The 27,825-nt window shown below is 49.2% G+C and overlaps 1 protein-coding gene across 12 annotated transcripts in view; it reads right to left on the reverse strand.

The window, feature by feature from the left end:
- Positions 1–12,513: 12,513 nt before the first annotated feature.
- The window catches only part of RCC1 (regulator of chromosome condensation 1), a 34,841-nt gene continuing 19,529 nt past the window's right edge, over positions 12,514–27,825 (reverse strand). For 3 of the 12 annotated variants that reach the window (XM_054538846.2, XM_054538825.2, XM_024249360.3), the window contains 10 exons: positions 21,755–21,836; positions 21,117–21,167; positions 19,736–19,923; positions 19,376–19,555; positions 16,356–16,452; positions 16,122–16,244; positions 15,477–15,632; positions 15,121–15,240; positions 14,603–14,755; positions 12,514–13,668 (listed from right to left, as the gene is read on the reverse strand). In XM_054538846.2, the coding sequence (XP_054394821.1) occupies positions 13,493–13,668; positions 14,603–14,755; positions 15,121–15,240; positions 15,477–15,632; positions 16,122–16,244; positions 16,356–16,452; positions 19,376–19,555; positions 19,736–19,923; positions 21,117–21,167; positions 21,755–21,827 (1,317 nt within the window). In that variant the 5' untranslated portion in view covers positions 21,828–21,836 and the 3' untranslated portion in view covers positions 12,514–13,492. Of the gene's footprint in view, positions 13,669–14,602; positions 14,756–15,120; positions 15,241–15,476; positions 15,633–16,121; positions 16,245–16,355; positions 16,453–19,375; positions 19,556–19,735; positions 19,924–20,750; positions 21,168–21,754; positions 21,837–27,825 lie in introns of all 12 variants that reach the window. The other 9 variants (XM_063713929.1, XM_063713927.1, XM_063713928.1 and 6 more) reach the window with 3 other exon arrangements.

A 27,825-nucleotide genomic window follows, 5' to 3' on the forward strand; every position in this document is an offset into this window, starting at 1 on the left:
CAGGCTGGGCAGGACAAAGCTCATGAGGGTGGGGTATGCAGGTCAGCATATCCTGTTGTAATGATTATCTTTTTTTTTTTTTTTTTTTTTTTTTTTGAGACAGAGTCTTCCTTTGTCGCCCAGGCTGGAGTGCAATGGCACAATCTCGGCTCAGAATAGCTAGAATCTAGCCTCCTGGGTTCTAGCTATCTCCTGCTTCGCCTCCTGAGTAGCTGGCATTACAGGCGCCCGCCACCAGGCACAGCTAATTTTTGTGTTTTCAGTAGAGACAGGGTTTCACCATGTTGGTCAGGCTGGTCTCGAACTCCTGACCTGAGGTGATCCACCCACCTCGGCCTCCCATAGTGCTGGGATTACAGGCGTGAGCCACCCATTGCGCCCAGCCAATGATTATCTTGAGTACTGGGCTACCTGGTAGTTTGGCTGTCAGCAACAAGGCTGTAAATGAAGTGTTCAGCATTTCTTCCTGAGATGAGACATTCCACAACCTTGGTTGGAAAATCTGGATCTCCTAAGGCCAGATCCTAGAATTATTTTTATTTTATTTATTTATTTATTTAGTCAGTCATTCTGAGAAAGGGTCTCTCTCTGTCACCCAGGCTGGAGTGCATTGGCACAATCTTGGCTCATTGCAGCCTCAAACTCCCGGACTCAAGTGATCCTCCTGCCTCAGCCTCCAGAGTAGCTGGGACTACAGGTGTGCACCCCCACACCTGGCTAATTTTTTTTTTTTTTTTTTTTTTTTTTTTTTTGTAGAGAGGAGAGCTCACTATGTTGGCCAAGCTCATTTTGGACTCCTAGGCTCAAGCGATCCTCCTGCCTTGGCCTCCCAAAGTGCTGGGATTATAGGTGTGAGCCACAGCGCCCAGCCTCTTTTTTCCTTTTTTTTTTTTTTGTTTGAGACGAATTACAGGCACCTGCCACCACGCATGGCTAGTTTTTTTTTTTTTTTTTTTTGTATTTTTAGTAGAGGCAGGTTTCACTATGTTGGCCAGGCTGGTCTTGAACTCCTGACCTCATGATCCCCCCACCTTGGCCTCCCAAAGTGCTGGGATTACAGGCATGAGCCACCATGTCCGGCTTCTTTTTTCTTCTTTCTTTTTTTTGTAGATCCTGGAATTCTTTAAGTAAAGGGCATGGTTACATATTATAAGAGCACAAAATAACAATATATAATGGCTATTTTTCTTTATATGACTAAAGCCTCAGAGTTAGTGGGTATGGTGGTGTGCAATTTTTTTTTTTTTCTTTTGAGACAGAGTCTCACTCTCGCCCTGGCTGGAGTGCAGTGGCGCGATCTCGGCTTACTGCAAGCTCCGCCTCCCAGGTTCACGCCAGTCTCCTGCCTCAGCCTCCCAAGTAGCTGGGACTACAGGCGCCCGCTACCATGCCCGGCTAGTTTTTTTGTATTTTTAGTAGAGACGGGGTTTCACCGTGTTAGCCAGGATGGTCTCGATCTCCTGACCTCGTGATCCGCCCACCTCAGCCTCCCAAAGTGCTGCCATTACAGGCGTGAGCCACCATGCCTGCCAATTTTTTTGTATTTTTAATAGAGACGGAGTTTCACCATGTTGGCCAGGCTGGTCTCAAACTCCTGTCCTCAGGGGATCCATCCGCCTCAGCCGTTCAAAGTGTTGAGATTGCAGGCGTCAGCCACCACGCCTGGCCTCCTTATGAGAATCTAATACCTGATGATCTGTCACTGTCTCCCATCACCCCCAGAGGGGACTGTCTAGTTGCAGGAAAACAAGCTCAGGGCTCCCACTGATTCTACATTATGGTGAGTTATATAATCATTTCATTATATATTACAACGTTACATTAATAATAAAGTGCACAATAAATGTAATGCACTTGAGTCATCCCAAAACCATCCCCTCTCTGTCCGTGGAAATTGTCTTCCACAAAACCAGTCCCTGGTGCCAAAAAAGGTTGGGAACTGCTGCTCTAGTCTTGGTGACTAGACAGGAAGCCAAGCCCTGTTCTTCCTGTCTCACTGTAACCCAGGGCAAGCGACTGCTCTGTGCAAGCCATTCCCTCACTCCGCATTTACCAGACTGAAAAACATGAGACTTGTTGGAGCCGGAATGGGATTCTTCCCTCATTCCCATATAGGGTCCTGGGGTGGGAGGTGGGAAGAATTAAAGGGAGTGTAAATTGGAGTAACCTTGTCATCTGTAAACCAATCAGTCCCCAAGTTCTATCACTCTTTTTTTTTTTTTTTTGAGATGAAGTTTTGCTCCTGTTGCCCAGGCTGGTGTGCAGTGGTGCTATCCTGGTCACTGCAACCTTTGCCTCCCGGGTTCAAGTGATCCTCCTGCCTTAGCCTCCCAGGTAGCTAGGATTACAGGCTGGCACTACCACGCCCAGCTAATTTTTGTATTTTTAGTAGAGATGGGGTTTCACCATGTTGGCCAGGCTGGTCTTGAACTCTTGACCTCAGGTGAACCACCTGCTTGGGCCTCCCAAAGTGCTGCGATTACAGGTGTGAGCCACTGCTCCCGGCCTCTATTTTCTTGAGTCCCACTACCCTACTCCAAATCACCTGGAGTTCTGACTAGTCCCAGAACAGTGACCTGCCCACAGTGTGCCGTACTAAACACGATTTAGATGGCTAGACAATCCAGACAGTTTAATTTTGAGATGCTCCTACTCTGGGAATATCCCAGGCCTCTGACTTACTTTGGTGCCCAGTCGTCAGTATGGAAAGCTTCTTCTGTATGCAGTAATTGGCATCTCTGACAGTGAAACCCACTCCAAGTGTTTTAAGGCCACTTTCTAGGACTCCCTCTGGACTAATGGGCACCCAAAGTCCTTTCCTACCAGCCTATACATGCTCAACTTAGGATGTTGTGCTCTCAAGCCAAAGACTCATCAGTCTGAAAACCTGAGGTTCAACCACGAATTGCCATATTTCTGGCCGTATCCTACCATCACTGCAAAAGTAGTGTAGTGGTTAGGCATTCTGGCTGTAGATTCAAACAAATGGAGCATAATCCCGGCCCCACCTCTTGCTAATTATTTATTTAACTTCTGGGCCTAATGTGGGTAGTGCTTACTTACCCCACAGGGTGGTTGTGAGGAAAAAAATAAGTTGGGAAAGTACTTGGCCCAATGCCTAGCATTCAGTAAATCCTCCAACATGGCAGTTGGAAGCCTTAAAATTATAACTAATAGCTATTAATTTAGTATTAATTTAGTATTATTTGCCAGTCACTGTGCTGTGCTCTTTATTAAAAAAATTTATTTTTGGCTGGGTGCAGGGGCTCACACCTGTAATCCCAGCACTTTGGGAGGCCGAGGCAGGCAGATCACCTGAGGTCAGGAGTTCGAGACCAGCCTGGCCAACATGGTGAAGCCCCATCTCTACTAAAAATACAAAAATTAGCTGGGCATGGTGGCACGTGCCTGTAATCCCAGCTACTCAGGAGGCTGAGGCATGAGAATTGCTTGAGCCCAGGAGGCGGAGGCCGCAGTGAGCCAAGATCATGCCACTGCACTCCAGCCTGGGGGACAGAGAGACACTCTGTCTTAAAAAAATGGAAAGAGATAGTGGTCTCTTACCCTCTGCCCCCCAATTCCCACTCCCTTGAGTCGACTATTTCCAAGTCTTTTTCCTAGAACCTACCTGTGTATTTTAAAATATATACTTTCTACTACACTACTTTTTTACTTGCAGTCTCAGGTATTTAGTGGCTGCCCCCTCCCCATATACATAGACACTTATCTCTCCATCTCCTGTGTTTTCTTTCTTTCTTTTTTTTTTTTGAGACAGAGTCTTGCTCTGTCACCCAGGCTGGAGTGTGCAGTGGCGCGATCTCGGCTTACTGCAAGCTCTGCCTCCCAGGTTCATGCCATTCTCCTGCCTCAGCCTCCCGAGTAGCTGCGACTACAGGCACCCGCCACCACACCCGGCTAATTCTTTGTATTTTTTTTAGTAGAGACGGGGTTTCACCATGTTAGCCAGGATGGTCTCGATTGATCCGCCCACCTCAGCCTCCCAAAGTACTGGGATTACAGGCGTGAGCCACTGCACCTGGCTTTTTTTTTTTTTTTTTGAGATGGAGTTTTGCTCTTGTTGCCCAGGCTGGAGTGCAATGGCGTGATCTTGGCTCACTGCAATCTCCTCCTCCAGGGTTCAAGCAGTTCTCCCGCCTCAGCCTCCTGAGTAGCTAGGATTACAGGCATGTGCCACCATGCCCAGCTAATTTTGTATTTTTAGTAGAGACGGGGTTTCTCCATGTTGGTCAGGCTGGTCTGAAACTCCCAACCTCAGGTGATCTGCCCACTGCAGCCTCCCAAAGTGCTGGAATTACAGGCATGAGCCATCATGCTCGGCCTCTTTTTTGTTTTTGAGACGGAGTCTCGCCGTGTCGCCCAGGTTGGAGTGCAATGGCAGGGTCTCCGCTCACTGCAACCTCTGCCTCCCAGGTTCAAACGATTCTCCTGTCTTAGCCTCCAGAGTAGCTGGAACTACAAGCACCCGTCACCACACCCAGCTAATTTTTGTATTTTTAGTAGAGACGGGGTTTCACCATGTTGGTCAGGCTGGCCTTGAACTCCTGACCTTAGGTGATCCACCCGCCTCGGTCTCCTAAAGTGCTGGGATTACTGGCGTGAGCCACCGTACCCCAACTTTTTAAAAAACAAGAGTCTTGCTCTGTCACCCAGGCTGGAGTACAGTGTTATAATCACGGCCCCTGCAGCTTGGATATCCTGGGCTCAAGCAGTCCTCCCACCTCAGCCTCCCTGCCCTCAATAGCTGGGTCTACAGGTGTGCACCACCACACCCATAATTTTTTTTTTTTGGTAGAGATTGGGTGCAGGGGGATGTCTCACTATGTTGCTCAGGCTGGTCTCAAACTCCTGCCTTCATGGAATCCTCCCACCTCGGCTTCCCAAAATGTTGGGATTACAGGCGTGAGCCACCGTGCCCAGCCTTCCCGATGATATTTTGTTAAAGCACTGTTGAACATCCACATTATTATGACTGTATTATTTATAGCACAGCCATATGTTGTATTACATTACATTTATTTCGAGGTAACTAATCCAGGTTGGGAGAGGATGGAGGAAAAGCTAAAATTGAAAGTAGGTGATGTGTTTGAACACCCAAAAGATTTATACTTCTGATATATTGGAACTGAATTAATGATACTTATACAAACAAAAAAAGTACATTAAAAACAAGGCAATTATTAACTACAGGGAATATAAAATGTAAAATAATCATAATAGCAAAGAATTGTAGAGCATTTACTATGTGGCTGGCACTGTTCTAATATACATAAAACATCTAGAAAACTTTATAACTCTTAGGTACAATATGAGGAAAAAATACTGAGGTTCTGGGCTCAGGTGGAGGCTGAATAGACTATGCACTTGGTAGCCTCCTGACCTCAAGCAAGTCACTTCAACTGGCAGGGACTGTTCCCTGAAGGATAGTAGAGCTGATGTGAGGATTAAACAAGCTATTGCATGTAAAGTGCTCAATACAATGCCTACCCTACTTGAAGTCCCAATGCATACAAGCTATTAAGAATGAGATACTGGCCGGGCATGGTGGCTCACGCCTGTAATCCCAACACTTTGGGAAGCCGAGGCAGTTGGATCACTTGAGGTCAGGAGTTCGAGACCAGCTTGGCCAACATGGCGAAACCCCGTCTCTACTAAAAATACAAAAAAATTAGCCGGGCATGGTGGTGCACGCCTGGACTCCTAGCTACTCAGGAGGCTGAGGCAGGAGAATTGCTTGAACCCGGGAGGTGAAGGTTACAGTGAGCCGAGATCGCACCACTGCACTCCAGCCCAGGCGACAGAGCGAGACTCTGTCTCCAAAAAAAAAAAAAAAAAAAGGAGGTACTGTTTTTTTTGTTTTTTTTTTTTGAGACTCTCGCTCTGTCACGCAGGCTGGAGTGCAGTGGCACAATTTCGGCTCACTGCAACCTCCCCCTCCTGGGTTCAAGCGATTCTCAAGCCTCAGCCTCCTGAGTAGCTGGGACTACAGCTGCATGCCACCATAGCCAGCTAATCTGTTATATTTTTAGTAGATACAGGGTTTCACCATGTTGGCCAGGCTGGTCTTGAACTCCTGACCTCAGGTGAGCTGCCCACCTCAGCCTCCCTAAGTGCTGGGATTACAGGTATGTGGGCGGCAAGCCACCCAGCTGCTGAGGCGAGAGACTGAAGGCACAAGCTGTTCCAGTATAATAAAGAAAATCCTTAAAATAAGAATAGTTATATTAGACATAGAATATAGACATGATTTTATATGAATATTATCAATCATTACTTTGTAGCATTACCCTTTATTCCAATATTATAATAATATCTGTTCTACAATTATAACCTAGGAAAAACCAGGCCATACAGAGATAGGAGCTGAAGGGACACGGTGAGAAGTGACCAGAAGACAAGAGTGTGAGCCCTCTGTCACACCGACAGGGCCACTAAAGGGCGGTAACGCCAGTGCCCGGGAAGGCACCCGTTGCTTAGCAGACCTTGGCCTAGCAGTAGCGCCAGTGCCTGGGAAGGCACCCATTATCCATTACTTAGCAGACCGGGAACAGGAGTCTCCCTTTCCCCGGGGGAGTTAGAAAAGACTCTGCTCCACCACCTCTTGTGGAAGGCCTGACATCAGTCAAGTCTGCCTGTAGCCATCCGGAGGCCTAAATGTCTCCCTGTGAAGCTGTGCTTCAGCGGTCATGCTCCTGATCCACTTTCATGTTCCGCCCTGTACACCTGGCTCCGCCTTCTAGATAGCAGTAGCAGAATTAGTGAGAATATTAAAGTCTTTGCTCTCTCAGAGAAATACATAGAAGAAATAATGACGTAAGCTGTCCCCTCTCTCTCTCCACCTTGGCTACCAAACAGGGAAGGGCCCCCCTCACCATCTGGTGGACATGTGACTCGCGTGACTGTTACCTGTCATTGGAGATGACTGACAATCCTTACCCTGCCCCCTTGCCTTGTATACAATAAATAACAGCACAGCCCAGCATTCAGGGCCACTACCAGTCTCCGCATCTTGGTGGTAGTAGTCCCTGGGGCCCAGTTGCCTTTTTTTTTTTTTTTTGAGACAGAGTCTCGCTCTGTCGCCCAGACTGGAGTGCAGTGGTGTGATCTTGGCTCACTGCAAGCTCCGCCTCCCGGGTTCATGCCATTCTCCTGCCTCAGCCTCCTAAGTAGCTGGGACTACAGGCACCTGCCACCACGCCGGACTAATTTCTTTTTGTATTTTTAGTAGAGATGGGATTTCACCATGTTAGCCAGGATGGCTATGATCTCCTGACCTTGTGATCCGCCTGCCTTGGCCTCCCAAAGTGCTGGGATTACAGGCATGAGCCACAGCGCCCGGCCCAGCTATCTTTTCTTCTCTTTGTCTTGTGTCTTTATTTCTACAATCTCTGGTCTCCACACACATGGAGAAAAACCCACAGGCCCTGTAGGGCTGGTCCCTACACAGGTGTGACCACCACACCTGACCAATAACGAGGTACTTTTGTAGGCATTGTGGCTCATGCCTGTAATCCCAACATTTTGGGAGGCCGAGGCAGGCAGATCACTTGAGTCCAGGAGTTCGACACCAGCCTTTACATCGTGGCAAAACCCTGTAACTACAAAAAAATACAAAAATTAGCCAAGTGTGGTGACACACGCCTATGGTCCCAGCTACTTGGGAGGCTGAGGTGGGAGGATCACCTGAACCTGGGGAAGTCAAGGCTGCAGTGAGTGGTGATCATGCCACTGCACTCCAGCCTGGGTAACAGAGTAAGACACTGTCTCAAAACAAAACAAAAAAAAAGAGGTACTTTCACCCTGCTATATTATATTGCTGAGTGGGAAAACTCCAATAAATATAATTCCAAAGGATTTTTTTGGGGCTGGAGTAGCTGACATACAAGCACTTTTTGCAAAGCAAATATTAAAATATAGTGCCTGCATCAAAACTACTAGTTCGAGAAAAAAGAGTATATATATATATATATATATATACACACACACACGTATATATATATACACACACGTATATATATACACACGTATATATATACACACACGTATATATATATACACACACGTGTGTATATATACACACACATATATATACACACACACGTATATATATATATACACACACGTATATATATATATACACACACGTATATATATATACACACACACGTATATATATATATATACACACGTATATATATATATACACACACGTATATATATATATATATATATACACACACGTATATATATATATATTTTTTTCTTTTTTTGAGACGGAGTCTTGCTGTCGCCCAGGCTGGAGTGCAGCGGTGCAATCTCAGATTACTGCAAGCTCCACCTCCTGGGTTCACGCCATTCTCCTGCCTCAGCCTCCCGAGTAGCTGGGACTACGGACACCCATCACCACACCCAGCTAATTTTTTGTATTTTTAGTAGAGCTGGGGTTTCACTGTGTTAGCCAAGATGGTCTCGATCTCCTGACCTTGTGATCTGCCCACCTCAGCCTCCCAAAATGTTGGGATTACAGGGGTGAGCTACCGCGCCCAGCCTTAAATTTTTCTTAAATTTACTTTTATTTTTTATTTATATTTATTTATTTATTTTTACTTTTTTGAGACGGAGTCTTGCTCTGTTGCCCAGGCTGGAGTGCAGTGGTGCTATCTTGGCTCACTGCAAGCTCCGCCTCCCAGGTTCACACCATTCTCCTGCCTCAGCCTCCCAAGTAGCTGGGACTACAGGCGCCCGCCACCATGCCCGGCTAATTTTTTTGTATTTTCAGTAGAGACGGGGTTTCACTGTTAGCCAGGATGATCTCGATCTCCTGACCTTGTGATCCGCCCACCTCGGCCTCCCATAGTGCTGGGATTACAGGCGTGAGCCACAGGGCCCGGCCTATTTATTTTTTTTGAGATGAGGTCTTGCTCTGTCGCCCAGGCTGGAGTGCAGTGGTGCAACTGTGGCTCACTGCAACCTCCACCTCCTAGGTTCAAACAATTCTCTGCCCCAGCCTCCCGAGTAGCTGGTATTACAGGCGCTCAACACCACACCCGGCTAATTTTTTTGTATTTTTTAGTAGAGACGGGGTTTCACCATCTTGGCTGGTCTTGAACTCCTGACCTCGTGATCCACCCACTTTGGCCTCCCAAAGTGCTGGGATTACAGGCATGAGCCACTGCGCCAGGCCTAATTTATTTTGAGATGGTGTCTCGCTCTGTCACCCAGGCTGGAGTGTGGTGGCACAATCTCGGCTCACTGCAACCTCCGCCTCCCAGGTTCAAGCAATTCTCCTGCCTCAGCCTCCAGAGTAGCTGGGATTACAGGTGCACACCACCATGCTCAGCTAATTTTTTGTATTTTCCATAGAGACGGGGTTTCACCATGACGGCCAAGCTGGTTTTGAACTCCTGACCTCAAGTGATCCGCCCGCCTCGGCCTGCCAAAGTGCTAGGATTACAGGCATGAGCCACATACTACATTTTTTTTAACATCATATTCATTTTTCCAAGTCTCTGACATCCAATAATCCTCCTGGTGTTAATAAAACTTTCCTGTTACCATACACCGATTCTTTGTATCAGCACTGTCCATTTTAACTTTCTGCAATGGAAAATGTGCTGTATTTGCACAGTCCCATACCACCAAGTACTAGCTTGTCACTCGTGACTACTTGAAATGTGGCTTGTACAACTGAAACTGAGTTTTTTGTTTGTTTTTGAGATGTAGTCTCACTCTGTCACCCAGGCTGGAGTGCAGTGGCCTGTTATCAGCTCACTGCAACCTCCATCTCCCAGGTTCAAGTGATTTTCCTGCCTCAGACTCCCGAGTAGCTGGGATTACAGGCAGGTACCACCATGCCCAGCTAATTTTTATAGATTTTTTGTTTTTTTTCAGTAGAGACGGTTTCACCATGTTGGCCAGGCTGGTCTCGAATGCCTGACCTCAAGTGATCTGTCTGCCTTGGCCTCCCAAAGTGCTGGGATTACAGGTATGAGCCACCACGCCTGGCGAAACTGAGTTTATTTCATTTTAAATATATATTAATTGATTTCTTTTTTTTTTTTTTTTTGAGATGGAGTCTCGCTTTATCGCCCAGGCTGGAGTGCAGTGGCGCAATCTCGACTCACGGCAAGCTCTGCCTCCCGGGTTCATGCTATTCTCCTGCCTCAACCTCCCGAGTAGCTGGGACTACATGTGCCCGCCACCATGACTGGCTAATTTTTTGTATTTTTAGTAGAGAGGGGGTTTCACTGTGTTAGCCAGGATGGTCTCGATCTCCTGACCTCGTGATCCACCCGCCTCGGCCTCCCAAAGTGCTGAGATTACAGGCGCGAGCCACCACACCCAGCCAATTGATTTCAATGTAAATAGCCACATGTGGCTAGTGACCACTGTATTGAACAAGTCAGCTCTGTGTGATTTTTGTGGGTCAAATGGTTGTGAAAATCTACAGTAATATGTCATCGTTGAGAGTTACTGTGTAAGGCATGAAACCTTGTCTCTACTAAAAGTATAAAAATTAGCTGGGCATAGTGGCGCATGACCGTAATCCCAACTACCCGGGAGGCTGAGGCGGGAGAATCACTGGAACCTGAGAGGCAGATGCTGCAGTGAGCCAAGGTGGCGCCACTGCACTCCAGCCTGGGCAAAAAAACAAGACACTGTCTCAAAAAAAAAAAAAAAAAAAAAAAGTGCAGGGTGTGGTGGGGCATGCCCTACTTTTTATTATTGTGCAACTAATGACGGTTAAATAAGTACATCAGTTGCTGAAAACAATACACAAGCGGCTCAGTAAGCCTTTTTTTTTTGAGACGGAGTCTCGCTTCTTCACCCAGGCTGGAGTGCAATGGCACGATTTCAGTTCACTGCAACCTCCGCCTCCTGGGTTCAAGCGATTCTCCTGCCTTAGCCTCCCCAGTAGCTGGGATTACAGGCACGTGCCACCACATCTGGCTAGTTTTTTTATTTTTAGTAGAGATGGGGTTTCACCATGTTGGCCAGGCTGGTCTCGAACTCCTGACCTCAAGTGATCCACCCACCTCGACCTCCCAAAGTGCTGGAATTACAGGTGTGAGCCACCGTGCTTGGCCTCAGTAAGCATTTCTAGAGATAGTACTGTATTTAAAAATCTTGGTTTGGCCAGGCACAGTGGCTCATGCCTATTGTCCCAGCACTTTGGGAGGCCGAGGCACGTGGATCATGAGGTTAAGAGATCGAGACCATCCTGGCCAACATGGTGAAACCCTGTCTCTACTAAAAATACAAAAATTAGTTGGGCATGGTGGTGCATGCCTGTAATCCCAGCTACTTGGGATTACTGAGGCAGGAGAATCACTTGAACCCGGGAAGCGGAGGTTGCAGTGAGCTGAGATCACACCACTGCACTCCAGCCTGGGTAACAAGAGCGAAACTCAGTCTCTAAATAAATAAATAAATTACTGGGCGCGGTGGCTCACGCCTGTAACCCCAGAACTTTGGGAGGCTGAGGTGGGCGGATCAGGTCAGGAGTTTGACACCAGTCTGGCCAACATAGTGAAATCCCGTCTCTACTAAAAATACAAAAAGATTAGCCAGGCATGGTGGCACGCGCCTGTAGTCCCAGCTACTCGGGAGACTGAGGCAGGAGAATCGCTTGAACTTGGGAGGCGGAGGTTGCAGTGCGCTGAGATCATGCCACTGCACTCTAGCCTGGGCAACAGAGCGAGGCTCCGCCTCAATAAATAAATAAATAAATAATTTTAGAAATTAGCTGGGCTCGGTGGTGTGTGCCTGTAATTCCAGCTACTTCAGACGCTGAGGCAGAAGAATCGCTTGAACCCGGGAGGCAGAGGTTGCAGCGAGCCGAGATCGTGGCATTGCACTCCAGCCTGGGCAAAGAAAGCGACTGTCTCAAAAAAAAAAATCGGCCAGGCACGGTGGCTCATGCCTATAATCCCAGCACTTTGGGAAGCTGAGGCGGGCAGTCACCTGAGGTCAGGTGTTCGGGACCAGCCTGACCAACGGGGCAAGACCCCGTCCCTACTAAAAATACAAAAAAATTTAGCCAGGCATGGTGACGCATGCCTGTAATCCCGCTACTTGGGAGGCTGAGGCAGAAGAATAGCTTCAACCCGGGAGGCAGAGGATACAATGAGCCAAGATCGCTCCATTGCACTCTAGCCTGGGCGACGAGAAAAACTCTGTCTCAAAAAAAAAAAAAAAATCTTGGTTTGGCATTAAAAGATCCACCCTGCCTCTACTGTACTATGCAGCATTTTAAAATAATCCAGTGACTCCCAAAACAGAAATACCCAAACAAAACTTTTCCTTATTTCTTGACAGATTTGAAGACTTTGTTACAGTCACACTGACAGCTGGCTGGCACCTCAGGACATCTTGACATCACTTAAGTTGTAGCCTCAACACCAGGTTTAGTTTATTCTGTCTTTCCCAGCAGTGCCTGGCACATAATATGTGCTCCCTTAAAAAGCAGGGAATGTGTAGAAAACAAGTGGCCTATTTTATAAAACTCTAAATTTATTCAAAATGTTAAAAGATTTTGTTCTCCCTCCAAAATATTTTACAATTAAAAAAAATCAAAACTATATCCTATTTTCTCAGCCACTGTACAAGTTGCTGTTTCCATCTCAGGACTAGTCTCTGGCCCTCTAACACTCTGTCCCTCCCTCAATCCCCCCCTTTCAATATTGCTGTTAAGTTTGTTTACAAAACCCTCCACCCTCTCTCCCCACCCCATACCCTGCTCTGCTCTGCCCAGCGTGGCTTCTCTTTGCGATTCCAGGCCCTTGGCTGCACGTGAAGCCTAATGGATGGGTATGATGTACACAAGCAACGCCTGAGAGGCAAGAGTATGCTTTGTGCTTCTGGGAGAATCACTTTTTTCTTGGTCAAGTGGAGGATCGTTCTTTTTTGTCCCATGGACACCTGTTCTGAGCCAAATATTTGGCTTACAGTTGCCCACAGCCACGCAGCTCTGCTTTTTTCTGCACGTTCCTCTGGGCGTGGGTCCATGACAGATGGCTCTTATGACTGTACCATTTGTTTGCCTGTGGACTGTTAGGGACAGGAAAGGGGCACATGACTAGAATGGGGCTTGATGGAACCCCAACTTCTCAGAGAGTGGGCACGAAACCCCAGGAGGGCAGTTTTGGTTTTCTAGTAGGCAAAGCCAGGGCCAACCAGGACCATGGAAGGTAGGGAAAAGGGGAGAAACATCTAACCATATAGCTCTGAGTGAGCCATGTTCCTTCTGAAAACCCCCTGTCCATCCCCCCGCCTTTATTCTGTAGGTCCCAGGAAAATTCCAAAGAGGAGGAAGAAAAAGAGGAAAAGGATTCTGTTCTGTTGATGAGAAAAGGCAGGAACTGACACAGTGCTCAGGGCTGGGGAGAGGCCCACTGCCATCTGCAGCTGTCACTGCTTCCCTGTTCTGTGAGGGAGGTTGTGCGGGACAGAAGCCAGGCCCTCAGAGGCTTCATCAGCTCTGTTCCTTGTCCTTGACTAATAAGACTGTATGCTGGCCCCCGCTGGACACAGATAAGACCACACGGTTCTCCAGCTGTTTGCCCGTCATCTCCACAGGGCTCCAGGCGTCCTCATCCTGCCCTGTGCCCAGCTGGTAGTTGGTGCCCATGCCCCAGGCAAAAACACGACCTGCAAGAGAGAGAAATGGGTACAGCTGTCTCCAGGATCCCCAGCCCACCTTTCTGTAGCAGGAGAAACCTGGGACATGGGCGTGGACTGTGGCCTTGGCCAATAGCAGCTTGGCAAGGTCCCAGACTCTGGGAGTTCAGGGAAGTTGGGAGAACCCAAGGAGATGATGGATAAAAAAGAACTCTGTAAACCAGAGACCACAGTCCCTACACACTGCCAAAGGCTGCTCCTAGGCGTGGCATTCAAGGTCCTACCCCACCCTCTGTTCCCAGGACCAGCCACCTTTGAGACTGCCCTGATGTTCCTCTGCCTGGAATGGCATTCTTTGCTTTTCACAAAGAATGGAACCTTCAAGGTACAGTGCAAGCCCCACTTCCTGAGGAAGTCTTCCCAGATAATCTCAGGTCAAGCATCTCTGCCAGCTCCAGGCTTCTACAGGACCTCCATGGCTGTCCCCCTCACCCACTCAGGCTTTGGTGGTCACTTGTTCACACCCTCCTCTGCTATACTTGCTACAACTCTAACTATTAAGCCTTTTTTTTTTTCCTGATTTAGATTCTAAGTAGAAGTCCCTGGGAAGCGGGAACATACAAGGTGATATATGAAGGGGTCACCCTGAGGGAGACAGCAGCCTGGGTTAGGAGTCTGGAGACTTGGGTTCCAGTCCCATTGCCTCCTTAGGCCTCAGTGATATCTCACTCTTTGCTATTTCTCTCCTCTGCATAATAAGTCACCTTTACTAAAATAATTTGTGTACTCATTTCATATTCATCAATGCCAGAACTTCTGAGAAGCAGGAACAAAGTGCTATCACAAACACTGCTCTCTGCACCTCGGCTCCCCCGAGAGTGGACATCACAGCCTACTGGAGAACTGGGTAAGAACCATGACCCCCAGGTCCCAACTAGACAAGAGTGTAGGCAGCCCCACTCACCATCCTTGGTCACAGCATACCCCACAGAGGCCCCACAAGCCACTGAGGAGACTGCAGGCAGCCTGGAGATGAGGGTGGGTATGCTCTTCTCCTCAGCACCCTCTCCAAGGCCCAGCCGCCCATACTCAGCCCGGCCCAGGCTGTATGCTTTTCCTGTGGGAGGAGGGAGAGAGATGAGCAATAGCAGAGGGCGTGCTACAGGCAAAATGGGTGGCAGGCTAGGTGAGTCCCCCTGTCCATGGAAGTGTGTCCCTGCTCCCAGGGTGATCAGAATGAGATCTGCAGTGTCTCCTCCCAGTTTTGGAGGAGGCCTAGGAGAATCCACATGGGCCCCCGTTGAACTCACACTTGGAAGAGCACCAGGACTCTAGGAGGATGAGGGTGACTCTCATGGACCCATGTGTGGCACAACCCATGGAACAGACCCAGGATCCAAGGACCACGGTATCAGGAATCTGGCTAGGCCTAGGCCAGGGTACACTCCACCCCCAAACTAGAGAAGGACATAAAGGCCCTACCTTCCGAATCCATGCAGACTGTATGGTGCTGGCCACCAGAGAAGCCCACCCAGGACTTGGTGGAATTCTTGAAGGATGTTAGGTTCTGGGGTATGAAGCAAGATTCTGTGCCCGGAGTTCCTGGGGGAAAGGCCAGAGCCATCAGGGGTGAAGGTGTTCTGAGAGCTGCCCTTCTCAATCCCCTCCCACAGTGAGGCCACCTCCCATCAGGATATGGACATTCTCACTTTACAGATGACAAAACTGTGGCTTGGAGGGGTTAGACGACCCCGCAAAGGATGCACAATGAACAGTGGCAGAGCCAGGACAGAAACGCAGGCCACTGGGCCACGCCTGAAGCTGGGCTCGGGGCTCACCAAGCTGATGGTAGTTGGAGAGGCCAAAGCCGTACACGTGGCCCTCATGGGAGATGGCAAAGGTGAAATAGGCACCACAAAAGGCATCCTGGAATCTCACGTGGCCCCGGCTTCCCCTGGATTTCAGCATCACACACTTGGGGACCAGGAGCCGTTCTGCAGGCAGAGGGAAAGCCACGGTCAGTGACAGACAGACACACATGGCTTCTCTCTGCCCCGAGTTTAATTCTCCTCCATTATAAAAACTCTTCAGAGGTTAAGTAGGACTCTTATCCCTATTTTATAGAAAAGGAAACTGAGATCAAGAGAATACAAGTGCCTTGCTCAGATTCTCACAGTCATTACAGGTATCATTTACATGGAACTTACCATCTGCCTGATATTCTTCTCATTAACTCATTTAACTTCACAGCAACCTAATGAGGTAGGTTTACAGGTAGGTAGATTTAGTGATGAAGAAACTATGTTCAGAGTCCCATAGACAGTAGGTGGCAAAACTACCAGAGCTGTCTGTCTCCAAAGTCCTAACCGACACCACAAGTCCATCTGATGCAAGCCTGACCACAGCAAATCCTTCCTGCCTTTGGCCTTCACTGTGGGGGTGGCCTGCCAATTTGCCCTGCTGGAGGTACCAAGGCCACTTACCAAGGCCTTGCCGGCCACCACGGTTGGCAAATAACTCAGGCACACGGCCTAGCTGGCCCTGTTCCCCGCAGCCCAAGGTGTAGAGGTTACCATCAGCTGTCAGCATCACCAAGTGGTCGTTTCCTAAGGATGAAAAGGTAAGGGATGCAGGCCACAACTGTAAGGCCCAAGGCTAGGCCAGCCCCAGAACAAGGTCCTCCAACTCCTGCCCTAAGCAAGTGCCCCCAGACCCACCTGAGGCCACCTTTACCACAGGCACATCCAGCTGCACCTGCACGGGCACCATGCTCTTCTTCATGGGCTCCAACAGCCCAATCACACCGTTATTGTCCTAGAAGGGAGGGACAGGGCACTTATCAGCCAGTCCTGCCTGCCCCGTGCCAGTGAAATCCAGAAGAGCAGTGGCACCAGATGGGGATGGAGAAGTGGGCAGGAGCTGGGCCACATACTCAAATACTTATGAATGAAATCATTTATGGTCTGCGACTTGCATTAAAATAATCAAGGAGTCAGAGAGTGGATGCAAATAGTGATAAACAAGCCTGGCCACAAGCTGATAATCATTGAAACTGTGTGGCAAGTAAACAGGCATTCAATATACTATTCTGGGCCAGGCATGGTAACTCATGCCAGTAATCCTAGCACTTTGGTAGGCCCAAGCGGGCAGATCTCTTGAGCTCAGGACCAGCTTGGGCAACATGGTGAAACCCTGTCCCTACAAAAACTACAAAATTAGCTGGGAGTGGTGGCACAAGCCTATAGTACCAGCTACTTTCGAGGCTGAGGTGGAAGAAATCACCTGAGCCCAGGAAGTTGAGGTTGCAATGAGCTAAGACGATGCCATTGCACTCTGGCCTGGGTGACAGAGCAGGATCTTGTCTCTAATTAAAAAAGAAAAGAGGCTGGGCGCGGTGGCTCACGCCTGTAATCCCAGCACTTTGGGAGGCCAAGGCGGGCGATCACGAGGTCAGGAGATCGAGACCATCCTGGCTAACACGGTGAAACGCCGTCTCTACCAAAAACTACAAAAAATTAGCTGGGCGTTGTGATGGGCGCCTGTAGTCCCAGCTCCTCGGGAGGCAGAGGCAGGAGAATGGCGTGAACCCGGGAGGCAGAGCTTGCAGTGAGCCGAGATCGCGCCACTGCACTCCAGCCTGGGCGACAAAGCGAGACTCCGTCTCAAAAAAAAGAAAAAAGAAAAGAGGCCAGACGTGGTGGCTGAGGCCTGCAATCCAGCACTCTGGGAGGCCCAGATGGGCGGATCACCTGAGATCAGAAATTCACAACCAGCCTGGCCAACATGGTGAAACCCCGTCTCTACTAAAAATACAAAAATTAGCTGGGTGTGGTGGCGCATGCCTGTAGTCCCAGCTACTCGGGAGGCTGAGGAAGGAGAATTACTTGAGCCCAAGAGGCAGAGGTTGCACTGAGCCGAGATTGTGTCATTGCACTTCAACCTGGGTGATAGAGCAAGACTCTGTCTCAAAAAAAAAAAAAAAAAAAAGAAAAAGAAAAAGAAAAGAAAAAATATAATTCTGATTACTTTCTTTCTTTTTTTTTTTTTCTTTGAGACGGAGTTTCGCTCTTGTTGCCCAGGCTGGAGTGCAATGGCGTGATCTCAGCTCACTGCAACCTCCGTCTCCCAGGTTCAAGCAATTCTCCTGCCTCAGCCTCCTGAGTAGCTGGGATTACAGGCATGCACCACCATGTCCAGCTAATTTTGTAATTTTAATAGAGACAGGGTTTCTCCATGTTGGTCAGGCCAGTCTCAAACTCCCGACCCCTCAGGTGATCCGCCTGCTTCGGCCTCCCAAAGTACTGGGATGACAGGCGTGAGCTACCGCGCCTGGCTTTTTTTTTTTTTTTTTTTGAGACAGAGTCTCGCTCTGTCCCCCAGGCTGGAGTGCAGTGGCGCGATCTTGGCTCACTGCAAGCTCCGCCTCCCGGGTTCAAGCCATTCTCCTGCCTCAGCCTCCTGAGTAGCTGGGACTACAGACACCCGCCACCACGCTCGGATAATTTTTTGTATTTTTAATAGAGACGGGGTTTCACCATGTTAGCCAGGATGGTCTCGATCTCCTGACCTCGTGATCCGCCCGTCTCGGCCTCCCAAAGTGCTAGGATTACAGGCATGAGCCACCGCGCCTGGCCCAATTCTGATTACTTTCATGTGTTGGAAATTCTCCATGAAAAATTCAAAATAGATGTGATAAGGAAACACCCATCAGGCCGGGTGTGGTGGCCCACGCCTGTAATCCCAGCACTTTGGGAGGCTGAGGAGGGTAGATGGCTTGAGGTCAGGAATTTGAGACTAGCCTGACCAACAGGCATGCGCCTGTAGTCCCAGCTACTTGGGAGGCTGAAGCAGAAGAATCGCTTGAACCCGGAAGGTGGAGGTTGCAGTGAGGTCTCGCCACTGCACTCCAGCCTGGGCAATGGCGCGAGACTCCATCTCAAAAAAAAAAAGAAAAAAAGAAAACAATTTAAATACAGAATTTGGCCCCGGGCACGGTGGCTCATGCCTGTAATCCCAGCACTTTGGAAGGCAGAGGCGGGTGGATCACCTGAGGTTGGGAGTTCGAGACCAGCCTGACCAACAGGGGAAACCCCGTCTCTACTAAAAATACAAAATTAGCCAGGCGTGGTGGCGCATGCCTGTAATCCCAGCTACTTGGGAGGCTGAGGCAGGAGAATCACTTAAACCTGGGAGGCAGAGGTTGTGGTGAGCCAAGATTGCGCTATTGCACTCCAGCCTGGGCAACAAGAGTGAAACTTCATCTCAAAACAAAACAACAACAACAACAAAAAAAAAACAGAATCTGTTTTTTAAACTACACTCCTCTGTACCTTGGAAACTCTGAGATGCGACAATCCCTGCCTCCACACCTCCTTGCCCCATCCAAGCCTCTGGGAAGTGTGGAAGAGGCAGTGCTGGCAAGGTGAGGGGGAGACAGAAGTCAGGGAGATGGGTGAAGACAGCAGGCCTCCTGGATCAGCCTCAACCCAGGGACATCCTTGACCCACTCACTTCCCAGGACAGACACTTGATGACATCGGATTCAAGGAAGCAGCCAGTGGCGTGGACAGGCCCACATGAGGAAGCTAGAGTCCTGGGTCTGGGCCTCAGCTCTACCTGTGGGCTTTCATCTCCCCACCAGTAAGTACCACGGGGGCATTGAAGTGGATTATCTTTGGGGCCCCGCCAGTTAATTCTGTCTTTCAGGGACCATGCAGACTTCCAGACCCAGCCTTACCCGGAAGGAGCCCCAGAGGAAGACACGGCCATCCTCAGTGAGGGCTGCTGTGTGACTGTCTCCTGCTGACACCTGTACCACCTTCTCTTGCAGCTCCACTTTCCCAGGGACCATCTCCGAACCCTCCACTGATGTGTCCCTTCCCAGGGCACCCTCATCATTGCAGCCGAAGGAATAGACCTGTGCCCAAGATGCCCTGATTAATGCAAAGTCTGGCCTCGCAGTCCATTCTCATGTAGGCCACTCCCCACTTGACTAGCCAGCTCCATTTCCACAGTGAACATGTGTGGTTCAAAAGCCCTGCCACAAGCCACCCAACCCCAGGCCTTGTCCAACCCTGTGCCAGTCCCCAACACCTACCTGGCCACTTTTGCTTAGACACACGGTGTGCATGCCCCCAGCCTCAGCCTGCACAACATCCTCTGGAATGGATACCAGGGCCGGCTTCTTCCTCTCCATCACATTCTCACCCAGCCCCAGCTGGCCCACGTCGCCCTGGCCTAGTGTCAGCACCAAGCCGGGTTCTGTGCTGTGGGACCTGTGCGAGACTGAAGGGTGAAGAAGACAGACCCTGAGTGTAGAGGATGACGACAGCAAGGAGAGGTCACAGGCTCTGGGATCAGACAAACCTGTGCGGACATCCCTGCTCTGCCACCGACCGTTAGTATGAACTTTCTAAGTTTTGTCATCTGTGAAATGGGGACAACAAAAGTACCTCTCTCACAGAATTTTTGTGGAGATTAAGAACTGAGCACATTATTCACGTGAAAGGGGAGAAAGGGAAACAAGGAGACATGAAATGAATCTTGGTGGAGCGGGCAAGAGGGGCTGGGTGCGGTGGCTCACACCTGTAATCCTAGCACTTTGGGAGGCCAAGGCGGGTGGATCAATTGAGGTCAGGAGTTAGAGACCAGCCTTGCCAACAGTAGCCTGTAATCTCAGCTACTCGGGAGGCTGAGGCAGGAGAATCACTTGAACCTGGGAGGCGGAGGTGGCAGTTAGCCGAGATCGTGCCACTGTCCCCTCCAGTCTGGGCGACAGACTGGGGACTCGATCTCAAAAAAAAAAAGAAAGAAAGAAAAGAAAGCTAATTATTATTATTGTTATTTTGAGATGGAGTCTCCCTCTGTCACCAGTCTGGAGTGCAGTGGTGGATCTTGGCTAACTGCAACCTCTGCCTCCCGGGTTCAAGCGATTCCTCTGCCTCAGCCTCCTGAGTAGCTGGGACTACAGGCACGCACCACCGCGCAAGGCTAATTTTTTGTATTTTAGTAGAGACGGGGTTTCACCATGTTAGCCAGGATGGTCTCGATCTTCTGACAGGCGTGAGCCACCTTGCCCCGCAGAAAGCTAATTATAATAGCAGAATCTGCACCGAAAGCAAGGGAGACTACGTGGGTCAGAGAACAGTCCCCAATCTCCATCCAAGCCCTCCTCCATGCCCAGGCCGTCCGCCAGTGAATAAGTTCAGCTCCCGGGCAAATCCACTGCAGAAACGGACTCTTCCCTCGGCCATCCAGTGGAGAGGCAGGAGGGGCGCGCCAACCGGTGGGCGGCCCGGGGTCCTCTGTGGGCCAAAGGCGGCCCCCCAACCCGCAGCCCCGGGCAGCCAATGGCGCCCAGCCCCTCCCCCGAGGATGCGGCCACCGCTGAGGAGCCTGCGCTGGCAGCACAGAGGGCGCCCCGGGCGCGGAGCCACCTGGTCGGGTTTTCTGGTCGGGAGGGCTCGGCCCGCAGGCACCTTGACAGGAGCGGGCGCCAGGAACGCGGCGGGAGGCAGCGGCCCTCGCGTCTGCAAAAGACAGACACTGTCTGAGCGTGGGTCCACACTTCCCCTCCCAGTTTGGTGCCGGCTTTTCTCTCCTCCCTGTCCCCCTCTGGGGTCCCAGGACAGAGGAAACCACAGCCACCTCCCTCAAATGCTGCCAGGCCATTATCTCATCTCATCCTCACACAGCCCAGAGAGGGTGGCGCTGCTCTGGCTGCCTCCATTTTAAGAAGTTGATAATCCAAACTGCGGGATTAAGTGACTTGCCCAGCAGCTAGAAAGTGGCAGAGCAAGGACTTGAACCCGTGTTGGAAAGTCAGTGGTCCTAACCATAATGCATCACTGCCTGGGGTGAAGCCCTAGGGTCTAGTTTTTTGCTTTTTTTTTTTTTTTTTGCCAGTGCTGCCTGAGTGCCTTGAGAGGAGTTTCTGCCCACTTTGTGATTCCCAGAGGGTAGGATTCGATGAGCTACAGGAAACCTTCCAGCTGGGTGGGGTCTCTGCACATCCACACCCTTCAGCTTCAAGCGTCAGGAAGAAAGGAGCCCAGTCCCGGGTTCTTAGGGTTTCAAGGGGCCACCTGTACCCACAAAGAGGCCAAGGCCAACTTACCCTTCACCTTCTTGCTTTTGGGGACGGCATCTGCTGGGGGGGACCTTCTTTTAGCTATGCGCTTGGGTGACATTTTCCTGTCCTGAAAGTCAGTCAAATACTACATATGAGAAATGGCAAACATTTTCATATGGCCAGACAATATTTATCAAACACCCTAGAAATACGTTAAGAGGAATTGCCCAACAATTCCACTTCTCAAAATGTATCCCAAGAACAGAATAATGGATGCACCCAAAGATTAATCACACAAATATTCTCTACTGTATCCTTCATAACATTTTGAAAACAACAAAAACAGAACCCGTGTGTTCAATAGTAGTGAACTAAATATGTGGTATATTCATGATAGAACAGTATGAAGCCATCAAAAGTGATGTTTTCAGAAATCAATCTATTGAATAGAAAGATGTTCCCCATTGCCAAGTAAAACAAGCAGAATGAAAAACAGACGGCCAGGTGCGGTGGCTCACATCTGTAATCCCAACACTGTGGGAGGCCGGGGCGGGCGGATTACCTGACATCAGGAGTTCTAAACCAGCCTGGCCAACATGGCAAAACTCTGCCTCTACTAAAAATACAAAAATTAGCCAGGCACAGTGATGGGCACCTGTAATCCCAGCTACTCAGGAGGCTGAGGCAGGAGAATCGCTTGAACCCGCGAGGTGAAGGCTGTGGTGAGCCAAGATCGAGCCACTGCACTCCAGCCTGGGCAAGAGAGCCAGACTATCTCAAAAAAAAAAAAAACCTGGGTGCGGTGGCTCACGCCTGTAATCCCAGTACTTTGGCACTTTCGGAGGCCAAGGTGAGGATCACTTGAGGTCAGGAGTTTGAGACCAGCCTGGCCAACATGGTGAAACCCCGTCGCCACTAAAAAAAAAAAACAAAACACAAAAATTAGCCAGGCATGGTGGTGTGCGACCTGTAATCCCAGCTACTTGGGAGACTGAGGCAGGAGAATTGCTTGAACCTAGGAGGTGGAGGTTGTGGTGAGCCAAGATCATGCCATTGCACTCAGCACTCCAGCCCGGGCGACAGAGTAGTAAAACTCCACCCCTCAACCAAAAAAAAAAAAAAAAAAAAAAAAAGAAAAACAGCCTATCATCCATTTTTTTTTTTTTTTTTTTGGAAAAAAAATGCATACACATAAAAAATATGTGAGAAAAATGTGGGGAAGAAAATATATCCCATATTAACAATGGTAACCTCGGAAAATGGTATTATAGATAATTATTACTTGTTTCGTTGTATCTTCCTATATTATCTAAGATGTTTAACAAGGAGCATTACATGTATTTTTCTGTTTTTTGAGACGGAGTCTCACTCTGCCGCCAGGCTGGAGTGCACAGGCATGATCTCAGCTCACTGCAACCTCCACCTCCCAGGTTGAAGCAATTCTTGTGCCTCAGCCTTCCGAGTAGCTGAGATTACAGGTGTGCATCACCATGCCCTGCTAAGTTTTGTTTTGTTTTTGTTTTTGTTTTTTTGAGACGGAGTTTCGTTCTGTCGCCCAGGCTGCAATGGCGCGATCTCGGTTCTTGCAACCTCTGCCTCCTGGGTTCAAGTGATTCTCCTGCCTCAGCCTCTCAGGTAGCTGGGATTACAGGCACCCACCACCACACCCAGCTAATTTTTGTATTTTTAGTAGAGACAGGGTTTCACCAGTTTGGCCAGGCTGGTCTCGAACTCCTGATCTCAGTGATCCACCCCCACTTGGCCTCCCAAAGTGCTGGGATTATAGGCGTGAGCCACTGTGCCCAGCCCAAATTTTGTATTTTTAGTAGAGACAGGGTTTCACCATGTTGGCCAGGCTGGTCTCAAACTCCTAATCTCAAGTAATCCACTTGCCTCAGCCTCCCGAAGTCCTGGGATTACAGGCGTGAGCCACTGCGTACGGCCAATTACATGTTTTTTTTTTTTTTTTTGAAGCAGAGTTTTGTTCTTATTGCCTAGGCTGGAGTGCCATGGTGCGATCTCAGCTCACCACAACCTCTACCTCCCAGGTTCAAGTGATTCTCCTGCCTCAGCCTCTGGAGTAGCTAGGATTACAGGCATGTGCCACCACGCCCGGCTAATTTTGTATTTTTACTAGAGATGGGGTTTCTCCAGGTTGGTCACGCTGGTCTTGAACTCCTGACCTCAGATGATCCACCCGCCTTGGCCTCCCAAAGTGCTGGGATTACAAGTGTGAGCCACCACGCCTGGCCACATGTATTTAAAAAATTTTTAAGTCTGTTGTAAAAAATTAAAACATTGAAGAACAACATTAAATGAAATATCCATCATAACTCCATTCAATCCCATGTAAGCACCAGTAACTTTGGTAATGTGTTGTTATAATCAGAGGGGGAGGAGAGCTATTTTCTTTTCTTATTTAATGATTGATTTTTTTTAGAGACAAGGTGCCACCACACCTGTAATCCTAGCACTTTGGGAAGTCGAGGCAGGAGGATCGCTTGAGCCCAGGAGTTCAAGACCAGCCTGGGCAACATGGCGAAACCCCATTTCTATCCAAAAAATTACAAAAATTAGCTGGGCATGGTGGTACACGCCTGTAGTCCCAGCTACTCAGGAGGCTGAGGTGGGAGGATGGCTTGAGCCTGGGAGGCTGAGGCTAAACTGAGCTGAGGTTGTGCCACTGCACTTCAGCCTGGGCGACAGAGACAGACACTGTCTCAAAAAAACAAAAACACACATGCACTGAAGATCGTGGCTGCTGTGGGAAGGTTACTCTGAGCATCAGTTGCCCGGCATGTGAGTGCCATTCCTTGGGGCATTTCTGCCACTGCAGCCCTCAGGCCTGCTGCTTCTGGAAGAACAAGCTTGACAAACATATTGTGGTCTGGTTCCGGTCAAGCAAAATTCTGGCACCAGTTCCTCATGCCGTGCACCTGATGTCACCCAGCATGAGCCCTATTTTAAGGGTATAGCCATGGTCAATGGAGAGTTCAAAGACCTAAGCCTTGATGACTTTGAGGGGAAATATTTGGTGCTTTTCTTTTACCCTTCGGATTTTTTTTTTTTTTTTCCCCGAGACAGAGTCTTGCTGTGTCACCCAGGCTGGAGTGCAGTGGCACGATCTCGGCTCACTGCAACCTCCGCCTCCCGGGTTCAAGCCAATTTTCCTGCCTCAGCCTCCTGAGTACCTGGAATTAGAGGTGCCTGACACAACGCCTGGCTAATTTTTGTATTTTTAGTAGAGATGGGATTTCACCATGTTGGTGAGGCTGGTCTTGAACTCCTGAACTCAGGTGATCCACCCGCCTCAGCCTCCCAAAGTGGTGGGATTACAGGTGTGAGCCACCGCGCCCGGCCCTATCCTTTGGATTTCACCTTTGTGTGTCCTACAGAAATTGTTGCTTCTAGTGACAAAGCTAAGGAATTTCACAATGTGAACTTTGAAGTTGTTGCAGTCTCAGTGGATTCTCACTTTAGCCATCTTGCCTGGATAAATACACCAAGAAAGAATGGCGGTTTGGGCCACATGAACATCGCACCCTTGTCAGATTTAACTAATCGAATTTCTCGAGACTGTGTGTGTGCTGGAATTTCTCGAATTTCTCGAGAGGTGTGCTGTTAGAAGGTCCTGGTCTTGCACTAAGAGGTCTCTTCATAATTGACTCCAATGGAGTCATCAAGCACTTGTTTTTGTTTGTTTGTTTGTTTGTTTGAGACAGCATCTCACTCTCTGTTGCCCTGGCTCAAGTGCAGTGGCACAATCACGGCTCATTGCAGGTTTGACCTCTTGAGCTCAGGTGATCCTCCCACCTCAGCCTCTAGGATAGCTGGGACTACAAGTGCGCATCACAATGCCCAGCTAATTTTTATATATTTTGTAGAGACAGGGCTTTGCTAAGTTGCCCAGGCTGGTCTAGAACTCCTGGGCTCAAGCGATCTACCCGCCTCAGCCTCCCAAAGTGCTGGGATTACAACAGGTGTGAGCCACCATGCCTGGCCGGAGCCACTGTCTTTAAGGTCATGAAAAACAATCAAGTTGTCTAAGCCTCTACCTAATGTTACAAAGGGAAGGAGAACTCCAAAGAGCCCTTCTCGGTCTCAGCTGTGGGCCTAACCAGCAGCCCCCTCATTCCTTCCTTCTAGTGGTTCCCGAGAGCCCAGCCTCTCTAGCTCTCCCCTCCATGGTATATGGACACAAGGCCAGGCACTTTTCTCCTGATTATCCTGGGGAAGGAGAACAAAATACTAAAGATGGGAAAGTAAACAAGGGCCTAGAATACCGATAAGCCTTTGCAGGCTGAGCTTCTGCAGGCTGTCACTGGCCCAGTTCTGACTGATGAGGTGGCAGTTCTGAACTTCACCCAACTTTTATTCTCCCAGGGCTGAGAATCCTCCCACCTGTCTTTTGAGACCCCTTGTCCCACACTAAAAAATACACATTCTTTGGGATTAGAGGGAACTTGGTTCACCTTCCAGAGCTTGTGGCTAGCCAGTGACCTTAATCTCTCTGAACTGTATCCTCATCTATAAAAGGGGATGCAATGACAACTTCTCAGGGCTGTCATCAAGACTGAATGAAATGGTTGTAAATCCACAAATATTTATAGTGCTTACTACTACTAAGGGAGGAGACCACCCCTCATATTGTCTTATGCCCAATTTCTGCCTCCAAAGAAAGAAGTAAAAACTAAAAGGCAGAAATGAAATCCACAGGCAGACAGCCTGGCGCCGCGACCTGTGTCTGGTTAAAGATCGACCCCTGACCTAACCGATTATGTTATCTATAGATTCCAGACATTGTATGGAAAAGCATTGTGAAAATCCCTGTCCTGTTCTGTTCCGTTCTGACTACCGGTGCATACAGTCCCCAGTCACGTACCCCCTGCTTGCTCAATCAATCATGACCCCTTCACGCAAACCCCCTTAGAGTTGTGAGCCCTTAAAAGGGACAGGAACTGCTCACTCCGAGAGCTCGGTTTTTGGAGACATGAATCTTGCCAAAGCTCCCGGCTGAATAAAGCCCTTCCTTCTTTAACTTGGTGTCTGAGGGGTTTTGTCTGCGGCTTATCCTGCTACACTACTGCTTGGCTTTAGGTGAGGAGGTGTAGCAACGATAAAGGAGACTAACCCTGTTTTACTCTCATAATTTGTTCATCCTTTGTATTTATTCATTTTTGAGACAGGGTCCTGCCCAGACTTGAGTGCAGTGGCATGGTCATGGCTCACTGCAGCCTCAACCACCTGAGCTTAAGCCATCCTGGATAGCTTACAGCTACAGGTGTGCACCACCACGCTCAGCTAATTTTTGTATATTTTGTAGAAACAACGTCTTGCCATGTTGCCCAGGCTGGTCCCGAACTCCTGGGCTCAAGTGATTCTCTAGCCTTGGACTCCCAAAGTGCTGGGATTATAGGTGTAAGCCACCATGCCCGGCCTTTTATTTTATTCTTTTAAGAGAGGGGGTCTCGCTCTGTCACCTAGGCTGGAGTGCAGTGGTGCAATTAGCTCACTGCAGCCTTGAACTCATGGACTCAAGCGATCTTCCCACCTCAGCTTCCCAAGAGCCTGGGATCACGGGCACGTGCCACAGCACTTGGCTTGATTTGTTCATCCTAAGAAAGTCCAGAGGATTCTTGGCAGGCCTGCCCAGGATCCCCCTATGAGCTTGGCCAAACACAAAGACTCCCAGGCTTGGGCTTAAATGACCAGGTAGATGGTAGACTTCCATGTAGTGAGATAGAGAACACTGCTGAACAAACAGGAGAGAAGAGACATGAAGCTCCATGTTGCTAGGTGTTTTCATTCAATCTGAAGTGCTTGGGAGCCATCCCCAGAAAAGATGTCAGGCAGGCAAAGTTAGATGGGGTAGGGATGTGGGATATAAGAGGCACCTTTGTGGCCGGGCACGGTGGCTCACGCCTGTAATCCCAGCACACTGGGAGGCCAAGGCGGGTGGATCACCTGAGGTCAGGAGTTCAAGACCAGCCTGACCAACATGGAGAAACCCCATCTCTACTAAAAATACAAAATTAGCCGGGCGTGGTGGCGCGTGCTGTAATCCCAGCTACTCGGGAGGCTGAGGCAGGAGAATCGCTTGAACCCAGGAGGTGGAG

This window comes from Pongo abelii, chromosome 1, assembly GCF_028885655.2.
Source record: "Pongo abelii isolate AG06213 chromosome 1, NHGRI_mPonAbe1-v2.0_pri, whole genome shotgun sequence".
Lineage (NCBI taxonomy): Eukaryota > Metazoa > Chordata > Mammalia > Primates > Hominidae > Pongo > Pongo abelii.